Source organism: Hippopotamus amphibius, chromosome 10 (assembly GCF_030028045.1).
Source record: "Hippopotamus amphibius kiboko isolate mHipAmp2 chromosome 10, mHipAmp2.hap2, whole genome shotgun sequence".
NCBI lineage: Eukaryota > Metazoa > Chordata > Mammalia > Artiodactyla > Hippopotamidae > Hippopotamus > Hippopotamus amphibius.
Window position 1 is genome coordinate 117566449 of NC_080195.1, and position 12850 is coordinate 117579298.

The window sequence follows — 12850 nt, forward strand, 5'->3', positions numbered from 1 at the left end:
AGCATCTCAGTTTCCAGGGAGGGATGATGGAGTAAGACCATCAGGCCCCTCTTCGTTTGCTCTCCACTCGACTACAAGCGTGGCGGTGTGGCGGGGCCCCCGTGACCACCGGCAGCAGGACTGCAGGGAGAGCTTGTGTTCCCTGCCCAGTTCTGCCCATCCTGGGGCTTGTCTGGGGCAGCGGCCTGGACGATCTGACCACAGTGCTTCAGCACCACTTGGAGTGGTTTGTGCCGCAGTTGGAACAAATTAGATTCATCTGTTTCATTTTATTTTCAGTCTTGGGGATTTCTTCTTTTTAATTTAAATCTGAAAATATTTGCAGAGTCAAATCTACAAACCAAGGAATATTTATAGAAATCTAAGACCAATGTGTAGGACCCACGTGTAGGCCGAGCTTATGTTCCTTTTACACTCAGTGAAAACAAAATGAAATAAAAACATGAACCATGGTTTTGTTACTTCATAAAGAATCTTGTAACACGTGTTTTTGTTGCTGTTACTTCTGTGCAGATGTTCACACCGAGGCTGTGCAGGCAGCTTTGGCCAAATACAAAGAGAGGAAGATGCCCATGCCGTCCAAGAGGCGCTCTGTCCTCACGCACACGTCCGTGGAGGCCTGCACACCCCCAGGTACTGGGCAGGGTCATGGTGGCCTGGGCGGGGTTTCCCTTTGGGGTGGAAAGTGAAGCATGTTTGTGTGTGTGCAGCGGGCTTGCTTCCTACAGGACGTTTGTATAGATTTAAAATTTTTCACTAAGATGCAGTTTGTGTCTTCTAGTGAAGAGAGGAAGCTGGAGCAAGTGCTTCATGGTAGAGCTCCCTGAATCCAGAATTTAGAGTTACTCTCGTCTCATTAACTATTATTTGTTTTGTTGTTACCAGGCCTTCAATGGGACAGAAACAGGCTCTTTGGAGGGTTTTTGATTTATTTTGTTATTGTGGTTTTGTCGTTGCCATTAGAAATGAAAACTCTCACGCGGAGTCTCTCTTCAGGGGAGTCAGTGTGTTTTAAGTTTCCTCGAAAACCCTGTGCAGGTGCTGATAGCAGGAGACTGCTGCCGCCTGTCAGGTGACTTAAGTCACGAAACTGGGACCTGTGTGTTTGGTTTGACGACGTGGTGAAAACCAGACACACCAGATCCACAGGGCAGCATAGTGTTTTGGTGATGCTTCCTCACTTAAAAAACAGTTTCTGTTGTTGAAAAAAGTCTTAGAAATGGCTGTCAAAGTATTGTTTCTACCACATGTAACTCTAGATACTACCCAGTTTTTAAGGAACTTGCCAACAGTTGTGAAGCCTGTGGTAAAATACAGCCGTGCTGACTTGATGGAAGCAGAATTCACGTCAGTTCCGTTGCCTGAGGCGGTTGTCTCGGGCAGGGGCTCTTTTCCGAGCTCAGTCACGTCCCCGAGAGGACGCGGGTGCCCCGGGGGTGGGGCGCCTTGCTGTCTGGGGCCCCTGGGACCCCCCAGCACATGCTCAAGCCGTCAGGCTTGGGGCCGGCTGCGCTCCCGGGCTTGGCACCCCGAGACCGAGTGCTCCAGGGGAGCCCGGCGAGAGACAGGTCCCCACGTCGCCCCTGGGGTCTCACGGTCGGTCACACGCAGGCCCTTCTGGACGTGCGGGCGCAGCTGTGCAGGTGCACAGGCCTGGGCGGGGCCCGTGGGGATGCCGCCCCCGAGGACGCCCCTCCCTCATGCCTGTCCTCGTTGTTCTGGCCACAGACACGTCGTCTGCCTCGGAGGATGAGGGCTCTCTGCGGCGACCAGGGCCGCGCGCCTCCGCTCCGCTCCAGAGCTGGCCCAGCGTCGAGCCCTGGCTCGACCCGGCCCCTCAGGGCTCGTCCACCTCGTCCTCCGCATCCTCCACCTCATCTCACCCGGGAGGGCAGCCCGCCGCCGCGCTCGCAGGCCCCGCGGCCCTCGCCCGTCTAGGTCAGTACCGCTGCGGGGACCCCCCCAGCCCAGGCAGGGGAGCCCCCGCGCCCACCCAGACCACCTTCTCCTCCTGTGGAAAATGTCCTTTTGGTAACAGAAGTGGTTCCTGATGCTTCTGTGGTTTCGCAGCCCCCGACCCTGTGGCGAGCGGGCCTCCGCCGGGGACCCCACTCCGTGCCCGGTGTTTCTGCTCTGGAGGGGCGGCCAGCGCGGGTGGACGGCCCCTGACCATCAGGAGGCCCGCTGCCCGCACGTGGTCCCCGCCTTCGCGTCTTCCTTGTGCGCACGGCCGAGCCCTCGGTAGTCCCCACGCTGGGCGGCCTGAGGCGGGGCTGAGGCTGCGCCTGCAGCCACGGTCCCGCCTTTCTTCCTGCACACACGGGCTTAGACAGCCCTCAGCCTGAAGAGAGGCGTCCATCACAGCCCAGTCGTAAAGATGCCTAGACCCTGTCCGCGTCACCCAGTCCTTTACATTACATCAATCGTACACAGGAAAACAGGGCAAACCTTTCACCATTTGAAGGCATTTTTTGAAGCAAAACTAGTAACATCGCTGGCACGCAAAGCCCATGTGCATTCGTGCACGCGTACCTTAAAAAAGTGTACTCCTCGGACAGTGTGTGAGTATTGCCAGGGGCCGTCTGCGTGCCCTCGTCCTTCCAGATGTGGAGGGAGGAGCCAGGTCGGGTGAGTGCAGCTTGCCTGAGACCGCCCAGCTGGCTGTGGTGGGGTCAGGGCTGACCCACAGTTTTCTGATGCCTGTGGATTTTCTTTGCTGTTAGCGGCTGTGCTGCTAAAACCAAAATGGTGCATCCGCAGCGCGCCTGTGACAGGCTGGTGTTTTTGGTGGGGTCCCCGCGGGTTAAACACCCCCAGGCAGGGGCTGCTCTCAGGTGCTGAGCTGCTTTCATGTAAGATGTGGGTCGTCTGGCTGGACTGGGTGTCGTAAGTGACCGACGGCGTCCGTCTCGGTGTCCTCTGTGGGCACGTCGCTGATGCTCCTCGTTTGTTATTGGTGGAGTCAGTGCACATTTCTGTTGAGCTCGTGACGTGAGTCTTAGGTCACGACACCTCGACCTGCTTCCAGCACGTGGAGGAGCCGCCGAGACTGCCGTGGTCGGGCCGTCAGGAGCGTCTTGGGCAGTTTGCTTTGTGAGCAAAGGCTCCTTTGGAAACAGCCCGCAGGATTGTTTTGGTAGCTTTTTTGGGGGTCCTGCAAGTGGCTAGTGGCTGTAGCCCCCCTGTCCTCGAGCAGGTGTACAGTGGAGAGCTGGAAAACAGCTTTAGACAGGTATGTTTTCCTGTTTGTCACGGTGATTCCACGTTTTGGAAATGCACAGATGCCCCTGGTGTGAGGAAAGCGGGAGCGTTTGACGGTGCTCTTGGCTGGCTCCGCTTCCCGGAGCTGTGTTTTGGGTCCGACGGTGTGGGGCGTAAGGCAGAGGTCGCTTGTATCAGCTGCTGGCGAGCTGTTATAAACACTGCTTCCTGGTGGGTTAGAAATAGAAGCATATTTAGCGTGAAAAATTGACTACAATTCAGAAGGTTTAACCAGACAGCCCTTGACTTCCCAGGGCTGTGGGGTCCTTTGACTGTCAGGCGGGTCTGAGTGAGCGCCCTCAATCCTCGGAAAGGTCCTGGCTGTGAGGACTTCCCAGGCAGGTGTCTCACCCCTGTGGCTGGAGGCTGCTGACCTGGGCAGGTGTGGCCAAGACCACTCTTCTCCCATCCCGTGTGTCTGGTCTCACATACAGCTTGTGTGGTTAGTTCTAGTAAATTCTGAACACCTTAACTCCGGCTCTACTTAATGTCTTACTGTTGTTTGTAGCCTTCATATGCTGTTTGACCTGAATTTTTAAATCTGAAAAATACTCCATTTCCCTCTCCTTGGTATAAAAATCATCCTTTGTTTTCGTTTCTAACACTAGAGAATTCTTCAGTTTGGCCTAAGGAAGGAAACGTAGACAGAAGACAACGATAAGAAAATTTGAGGTAGACAGTGTTACGTAAAGGAAATTAAAAATGTACATGGTTTTCAGTTTTGGGTTAGGAAAATCACAGACCTAAAACACCTGGACATGCATTAAATGCCTATATATAAAAGCGGTACGTTTAATTACAGTAGCTAGTTTTTATTTTGAGTGTAGTTTGCTTATTTTTATGCAGCTATTTAAAAAGCTACTTTGTAGTTGAGATTACCATTTGTACCTTTTTTCATGAATACTGTTAAAATCACTCTTTTTTTTTGCTAGATTTGGAAGGATGGGGAGATTTCTTTTTAAACTGAAAGAGCTCTGTGATAGGCATACTTTAAAAATGCTAATTTCATTAATATCAAGATTTTTCAAGGGTTGTGAAAACTTTTGTCATTAAAGTTAGGTTTTTCCAAATGATGTTTTCTGCTGTGTTAATAGTGAGTTTGTGTTTTGCTTCCATGTAATTTCATCTTTCTACATACTTCAAAAAATGCTTAGATTGCATACTGCTTAGGTTATGAAATGATAGATAAATGATTGGCATTAAAAAATTTTAGCTGTCAAAGTGCCATCTATGATGGTGGGGAACATTCATTTGAAGATGAAAGAGATTACAGATCAGTATCGATTTTCAAGAGTGGATGAGTGTCACGCTAGGTCCAGACTTGGTACTTTCCTGGGGGAAGACTCAGTTGTAGCAGTGATGCTATAGCAGCTTTCAGCCAACCAGTATCCAAACATGCCGTACAGTGGAAATGAAACCCAGAGTGGACATTCAGACAGTGGAAGGAGTGACTTTAAAGATTTTCCGTATCTGACATGGTTTGTCTTTAAATGTGACATCAGTACATTCTGCCTTAAGAACCCGACTGCAGCCTGTTAATAGTGGGTGTGTTGAGCTGACGGTAGGGACAGCTTTTATCTGTGTAGGTTTATTCTGTGAAGACTGCAAGGGGTTGTGTCTACATGACAGCCACCTTGCTTTTTTGGGGAGTAGGGGGTAGTTTACAGAAGCCTGGAAATTTTCTCATACTATAACAAAAATGTTCCAGTAACAATTGATTTAAAATGTGTTTCTGCTTCATTGAAGGAGATTTCTAAGTAAAACCTCAATAGGCTGTTGGGAAAGGCAAGTTTCTCGTGCCTCTGTGCTGTAGCTGGTGGTTCTGGTCCAGATCCCTCTGAGAACTGGATGGCCACATGCACGGAGAGCTGTTCAGGCCACATCCAGAGGTCACAGGATCCGGTGTGCCTCAGTCAACCAGAAAAACAAAATCAATCGGAATGCCACATGCCTTGCGTAGAGCTCAGCTAGTGAAGCTTTAGTCACGTGGGGTTTAAACAGCAGCTTCATGTGAGTAATACTCCTTTGAATTAACAGCCACTTTTATTTTGGGTTTGTTTTTCAAAAGCAGATCTGCGCCCTGCCCCTCCCGATGTCACCACGGGCCTCCTGCAGCAGCAGCAGCTCGGGTACCGCGAGCGTCCACAGCTGGCTTCCGTGAGAGGCGTCCCTCGGGGGTGCCGTGGGAGCGTCCTGGAGACGGCAGGTGGTGAGCATCCTCTCTTCCTTCCTTTGAGACAGCAGAGCACAGGTGTTGGACCTCTCCTTGGTGTCTTTGCCTTAGCAAGCCTGAGCCCGTCATCAGGTATAACCCTGGTGCATTCAAACTGCCCGTGTGTGTACCATGTGGAGAAATAATCAGGACTAGCTTTGGAACTGGTCAAATGTGGGACGAGGAGCGTGGGGAGGAGAAGGCCTTCACCTGTAAATGGGACGCGCAGCGTTTGGATCTGCGGTAGTGTGGGAAGATGAGGAGCTGGGGACGTTTCTTTCTGTGGACGCAGGCACGTGCGTGCGCCGCCCCGCCTGGGACAGCCGCCCCTGCAGCCGCCTGTGATGGATGCGGCCGCGGCCGTGCTCTCCCGTGCGCGGGAGGTGTCGGCATGGGTCTTGTTTCCTCATTTGTACTGTTTCCTCTTGAAACCGTTTTCAGTGTCTTTTATAAGAATCCCATGGCGTTTTCCCTCCAATGTGCCAAATTGGAGTTGCAGAAAAATCCGGAGGATCTCAGATCTGAGGCCTTATTAACATGTGTTTTTATGCTCCTGACCCGTCGGTCAGACTTTGTTGAGGTCTTTCAGCTACTTGTTCAGATGCAGGAGGAGACACTGAGCCCGCATGAAGCAGGCTTTATGTCGGTTAGAGTTAAAACATTTGTTATTCTTTATATTACAATTTTTTTAAGAACGTAGTTGAGGTATAAATGACTTGTTATCTACTGCACATATTAGAGTGTATAATTGTATAAGCTTTAAGGTACATGTACACCCGTGAACCCCCACTGCAGCCAGCGCAGCCAGCGCCCCAGAAGCTTCCGTGCACCTTCGTAACAGCTGCTTGCTCTCCTTTTGGCTTGCCTTCAGGCAAACACTGATTTACTTCCTGACACCATAGGTTCGTTTGCGTTTTCTAGGATTTTACATAAATAGAATCACGCAGCATTTGCTCCTTGGTGTCTGGCTTCTGCCACTCTGCGTGTTACTCCGAACTTCACCCCTTGTCGATGAGTCGTTTCATCATGTAGATGCACCCGAGTCTCCCTTTTAACCTACTGGTGGGTGTTTGGGGTGTTTCCAGTTTTTGGCTATTAGAAATAAAGCTGCTGGGAATATTCCTTTACAAGTCTGTGTGTGGATGTATCCATTCATTTCTTTTGGGTCAATACCTAGGAGTAGAATAGCCGGATCATATAGTAGGTTTTAGGTTTTTAAGAAATGGCCAAACTGATTTCCCAAGTGGTTGTACCATTTCACATCCCTACCATTGGTGTTAAGAGTCCCGGTTCCTCTACATCCTTGCCAAGAATTGGTATTGTCGGTTTTTAAATGTTAGCCATCCTGATAGGTGTGTAGAGGTGTCTCAGTACAGTTTTAATTTGCATCTCTAATGACTGGTGATGCTTGGCATCTCTTCACGTGCTTGCTTGCCATCGGTGTATCTTTTCAGAAGAGTCTGTTCAAACCTGTCGCTTATTTTTTTTTTTTTTTGGAGTACACCAAGTTCAATCATCTGTTTTTATACACATATCCCCGTATTCCCTCCCTTCCTTGACTTCCCCCCCCCTCGAGCCCCCCCCACCCTCCCGCCCCAGTCCTCTAAGGCATCTTCCATCCTCGAGTTGGACTCCCTTTGTTATACAACAACTTCCCACTGACTATCTATTTTACAGTTGGTAGTATATATATGTCTGTGCTACTCTCTCGCTTCGTCTCAGTTTCCCCTTCTGTCGCTTATTTTTAAAATGTGTTGTCTTTTTCTTAAGCTTTGAGAATTCTTTATATAATCTGGACACAAGTTCTTTATCAGATTTATAAATTGTACTTTCTCCTTGTCCATGACTTGTGTTTTCATAATAGTGCCATTCAGAGAGCAGAAGTTTTTAGTTGTGATGAAGTCCAGTTTACCTTTTTTTTCTTTCATGAATCCTATGTGTGTCATATCTAAGATATGTTTTTCTAACCCAAGGTCATAAAGATTTTCTCCTATATTTTCTCCTAGAATTTTGCAGTTTTAGGTTTTATGTTTAGGCACATGTTCCGTTTTTAGTTAAGTTTAATATCAGTGCAAGATACACGTCTCAGTTCACTTTTCTGTGTGTGGATGTCCAGCTGTTCCAGAATCGTGTAACTCAGAGACCCTTCTTTTCCCGCCCAGTTTCTTTGGCGTCGTCTTTAATGAAGATCGGTGGACACGTATGAGAGGAGTCCACTTCTGGGCTCTGTTTGCAGGTCCACTGCTTTGTCTGTCCTTATACCAGTGCCGCATTGTCATGATTTTACGTGTGTGTATATATATACATAAAATATATATATGTGGGTTTATAATACATCTTGAAATTGTGTACTATAGATCGTCTTCAACTCATTTAAAATATTGCCTTAGCTATTCCGGCTCCTTTGCATCTTAATATATAGTTTAAAATAAGTTTGTTAATTTCTACCAAAATTCCTGCTGGGTTTTGATTGGTACTTCATGGACTCTAATTCAATTTGGAAAGGATTGGCATCTTAACAGTGTTGTATATTGCAGTTGGTAAATGTGGTATATCTCTCCATTTAGCTCTTTAAAATTTTTTTCAGCACTCTTTTGTAGCTTTCAGTGTATAGGTATCCCACATATTTTGTTAAAACTGTCTCAAAATGTTGTATTTTTTGATACAATTATTGTACAAGTGGTGTTTAAATTTTTTTTCCAGTTGTTTATTGCTTATCTGTAGAAACATAGGTGATTCTTGTATATTGACCTTCTGTTATTTCCAGTAGCCTTTTTGGTAGATTCTGTGAGGTTTCCATGTGCATGGTTGTAGCGTCTATGAATACCATTTTACTTTTCTTTCCAGGTTTTTTGCCTGTAGGAACATTTCGTTTCCTGGCTTTATTGCAGTGTCTAGGACTTCCGGTAACGTCAGTTAGAAATGTTGAGAGTGGACACAACCTGCCTTGTTTCCCATTTTAGGGGGAAAACATCTGCTTTTTCAGGTTTTATTTGTGATATTAGCCATGGGTTTCTCATAGATGCTCTTCATCAGGTTGGGGATGTCCCTTTTCCCCCTAGTTTCCTGAAAATTTTTATCATGATTTTTGTTGAGTGATGTTTAAAATGTGTTAAACTCATCATATGGTTTTTCATAGTTTGTTAATATGGCACATTTCACTGACTGATTTTTGAAGGTTAAGCCAAAAGCGTATTCTCAAGATAAACCCCCTTGGTCATGGTGCATTACCTCTCTTACTTTGTGCATTTGATTTACTAATATCTCGTTAGGGATCTGTGTCTGTGTTTGAGGTAAATGCTGGTCTGGTACTCTTGTCTGGTTTTAGGATCAGGGTGGTACTAATCGCAGAATAAATTGGGACATGTTGGTGCATTTTGTCCCTGCTCTCCAGGCTCCCTTGTTGTCCCTGGATGTGTGGGGGGGCTGTGTGCTGCGTGCCCGGTCCTGACACTAGCAGTCAGTTCTCCTTTTCTTTGTCTCAATCATTCTAGCTAGAGAATCTGTTGAATGTTGTTTATCTTTCAAAGAACCAGTTTTAGTGTCATTGTTTTTCTCTACTGTTTATCTTTTTTTCTGTTGTGTTTATTTCTACTCATATATATGACTTGTTTCCCTCTACGTACTTTGGGTTTCCTTTGCTCTTCTTCTTCCAGTTTCTTTTTTTAAATTCAGAATGTGTTTCCCGGAATGTTTTTCCGTCCGTCTTGATTCAGGTGCTCCCAGCGCTGCCGCTCCTGTCCCCCCGCATCGTCTGTGCTGCTTTCGTGACGGCAGAGACAGTGCCACAGCCCCCAGAACTTACCCCCAGCCCTTTAAGAAAAGTTTCCCAACTGCTCGTACAGGAAAATAAGCAGAAAATACAGACAGTGCACAAAAAGAGGTGTAAAAATAGCTCTTACACATGATGTTCAGCCTTTTTTGTAGTCATAGAAATACACATTGTTGGTGGGAATGCAAAGTAGGTCAGCCTCCCTGGAAGAGCAGTTGGTAAGACCTGTGTCTGTGCTTCCATTTGGACCCAGCAGTGCCAATGTTGGAGCTTACCTGACTGCACACCTCCAAAAATAAGGAAATACATGCACACGAGGTTGTTGGTCACAGCACTGTCCACACCTGCAAAATACTGGGAACTGCTTAGTATCCAAGCCTCTCAAATTGCTTGAATAAACCTGGCACATTCACAGTTGTGGGGAACGGTGCAGCTGTCAGGAATAACAGGAAGGTCTTTATGACCGGAAATGAGGTGGTTTTCCAGGAGCTATTAAGTGAAAAGGCAAAGAAGAAAGGAACATTTATAGAATACCACCTTTTGTGTGAGAAATAAGAAAGTAACAAACCAAGCATAAATCTGCTGTTTCTCTAGAAGGAAAGGCAGGAGGGGTAAGCCAGGAAGCAGCGGGTGGGGGTGGGGGTGGGGGTGGGCGGTGCCGAAGGGCTGCGGGAGGGAGTGACATTTCTTTGAATGTATCTTTTTATATAGTTGTGATTTTTATAAGTATGATCTACACATTCAAAGCATAAACTTAAAGGATGGGAAGAAGGGAAGAAACCCTAAAACTGCAAGAAATTGTAAATAAACAAACCCAGTTGTATTTGCAAGAACCACATAGCCACCTTTAGGGGGGTGGGGGGAGAGAGCTGACAGAGGTCCGTGGTGGACACAGCACCCTCAGTCCTGGACGAGCCTGGGTAGGAAAAACAGCAAACCCATTCTGAACTCTTGTTTGTGGCGTTGTTTCTGTAGCGGTTTGGGTAAAACACCTGGAAATTGTTTTATATCTGTGATGGTACTGAGCAAAGGTGTTGATGCTTTGGAGCCAGGGTTCTTGCTGTGGAGGAAAGGCGTCCACACACGGAGCTCGGTACTGGAGGTGCTGCTGTGGGCCCAAGATCCCTGAGGTGGAGCTCTGTGTCTGTCGTGCTGCCTGTGTGCACACGTGTGTGGTATGTATAGGGTGTGTGCATATCCTTGAATACATGCGTGTGTATGTACACAGCGTCCTTTTTTAGCTCCGTGTGCTCGAAGAAGCAAAGACACTGCAGTAGCAGTGAGCACACTTAGGCACCAGATCTTGATCTTCAGCACCTTACCCTCTTAGGAGAACCAGGGAGGGGGTCAGGTGTCAGCTGTACGTGGACTGTCAGTGGGCTGCGAAGGTTGGGAAATAGTTCAGCAGCCGTTGCGGGAAGCCTTGCTCCTTGGCAGAGTGATGCGGTGGCTGGCAAATGGAGGGAGAAAGCTGGGTGAGGGTCGGGATATGCGTGAGGTCTTGACGTGTCTCCTCTCACAGCCTGATTAGTTGCACAAGAACAGGTAGTGCGATGGTGGATCACTGGACAGCACTTTGCCCGGGTGACGGAAGCCAGCGTCCCCCAAGGGTAGGTGAGCGTCCGGTGCATCTGGATGTGATGCTCGGGTAGCATTTCAGCCAGGAATGCACATCTGAATTGAATCCTGAGAAAACCTCAAGCAAATGCAGAATAAGATGTGTTTTACTTAATAAAGGAAAGAAATGGGACGCTTTCAAAGTGCCAGTGTTGTAAAGGACAGAGGAGACTGTGGAGGCCAGGCCAGTGAGTGCAGCTCTCCATTGTCAGCCCAGCCCTGGGGAGGAGGTGCCAGCTGCCTCATGGCGCACAGGGGTGGCTGGGGCTCCAGGCCTTGCTCTCACCCCCTCTACTGCTGCACGCACTTGTGTCCTCACGTGCCTTTTCCTCTGAGCACATGTCACCGAGGCAGGTGCCCTGTCCACCAGCACATGTACATATTTCTGCTTGTTTTCATGCAGCAGACAGTGAGCTGTTTGAGGGCAGACTCTTATCCGTTGGCTGACTTTACATCTTCCAGAATGGCATTTCTTTTCTTTTTTAAAAGAAATATTTAGTTAGTTAGTTAGTTATGTTTCCTGTGTTGGGTCTTAGCTGCGGCACATGGAATCTTTGCTGAGCTATGCTGGATCTTTCGTTGTGGCTCTCAGGCTTCTCTCTAGTTGTGGCGCCTGGGCTTTCTCTTCTCTAGTTGTGGCGTGCAGGCTCCAGGGTGCGTGGGCTCTGTAGTTGTGGCACGAGGGCTTAGCTGCGCTGCGGCATGTGGGATCTTAGTTCCCTGACCAGGGATGGAACCACATCCCCTGCATTGGAAGGTGGATTCTTTGCCACTGGACCATGAGGGAAGTCCCCAGAATGGCGTTTCTTAATAATTATAATAATTATTGAGGACACCAAAGAGCTTTTAGCTTATGCGGGTTATATCTCTGGATACTTACCATATTAGAAATTAAAACTAAAGATTTTTAGAAATATTTATTAACTCATTTAAAAATAATAATAATAAACTTATTACATCTTAACATAAATAGTATGTATTTATGAAAGCAGTTCTAATACAGCGAGATGCCACAAGAAGAGTAGGCTTTTCCGCTCCTGTTGCTGGTCCCTCGTGGCTGGTCTTTGGACCTGGGCTCCACATCCTGTCCTCAGCGCTCTCTTCCCGTGACAGGTGTCCCCGTGAGCAGCAGAGTGTCCTCCAAGATCCAACAGCTTCTAAACACCCTGAAGAGGCCGAAGCGCCCTCCTCTGAAGGAGTTCTTCGTGGATGATTTTGAGGAGCTGTTGGAAGGTGAGCGTTCCAACTCCGGCCCTCGAGTTTGTGTGGATGGGCGGCTGTTGCGTCTGAGAACGCAGGCAAACGCCCTTCATACATGGCTTAGACCCAGACTCTGTGGTCACCATGTGTGGTGGGGACCTCAGTGTCACACACGCCCTCGGGCTCTGTGTGAATAGCTCGTAGTTGAGACAATGCCACTGGCTCAGTGGTTAGTGCTTTGTAAGAATACATCTGCGTTGTCATTTTACTTACATGATTTAAATATTTGTTTAAACTTTAAATCTGAAATACTTGTCTTCCGTTGGTTTTAAAGTGTTATATTTTCAGCAGAGTTTGGGCTCTTTTTCAGAATTTTAGCCTCTCATTTATGAATGATACATATATATATTTAGAAAAAAAGAATATAGACTTATTTTTAAAAGAAAATTACGAAGAAATAGAAAGAAGTATAGATTTGTAGAAAAGGAAGAGAAATAAAGTCCCCTACAAGATGCCAGCGTGTGACGTGTGGCTGGGGCCTCGGGGCACCTGGCCCCACCCCCACCTCTGCTGTGCAGTCGCCCCGCGGACCAGTTTGGGTATCTCTTCCTACTTGGGGATTAGACATGGCCATCAGGGCACGTCTGTGTAATCAGATCATGGCTTTCAAATTTAGAATTCAATGCTATGAATGCTTTTTAGGAAGTCTTTCTTACATTTGGGCAAATCTTGGTTACATATCCACTGGAAATGTGATAGATTTTACCTAATTTTTTTCTTTTAACATG

At 47.5% G+C, this 12850-nt stretch overlaps 1 protein-coding gene across 12 annotated transcripts in view; it reads left to right on the top strand.

Annotated features, from left to right (window-relative positions):
• Window positions 1-12850, top strand: part of DIP2A (disco interacting protein 2 homolog A) — an 86291-nt gene that overhangs the window by 24061 nt on the left and 49380 nt on the right. For 10 of the 12 annotated variants that reach the window (XR_009047681.1, XR_009047683.1, XR_009047682.1 and 7 more), the window contains 4 exons: window positions 514-633; window positions 1729-1938; window positions 5333-5470; window positions 11976-12095. Coding sequence is in view for 8 of the 12 variants with exons in the window: in XM_057696674.1 (XP_057552657.1) it covers window positions 514-633; window positions 1729-1938; window positions 5333-5470; window positions 11976-12095 (588 nt within the window). In the remaining 4 variants the exon portion in view is untranslated. Of the gene's footprint in view, window positions 1-513; window positions 634-1728; window positions 1939-5329; window positions 5471-11975; window positions 12096-12850 lie in introns of all 12 variants that reach the window. The other 2 variants (XM_057696670.1, XM_057696671.1) reach the window with 2 other exon arrangements.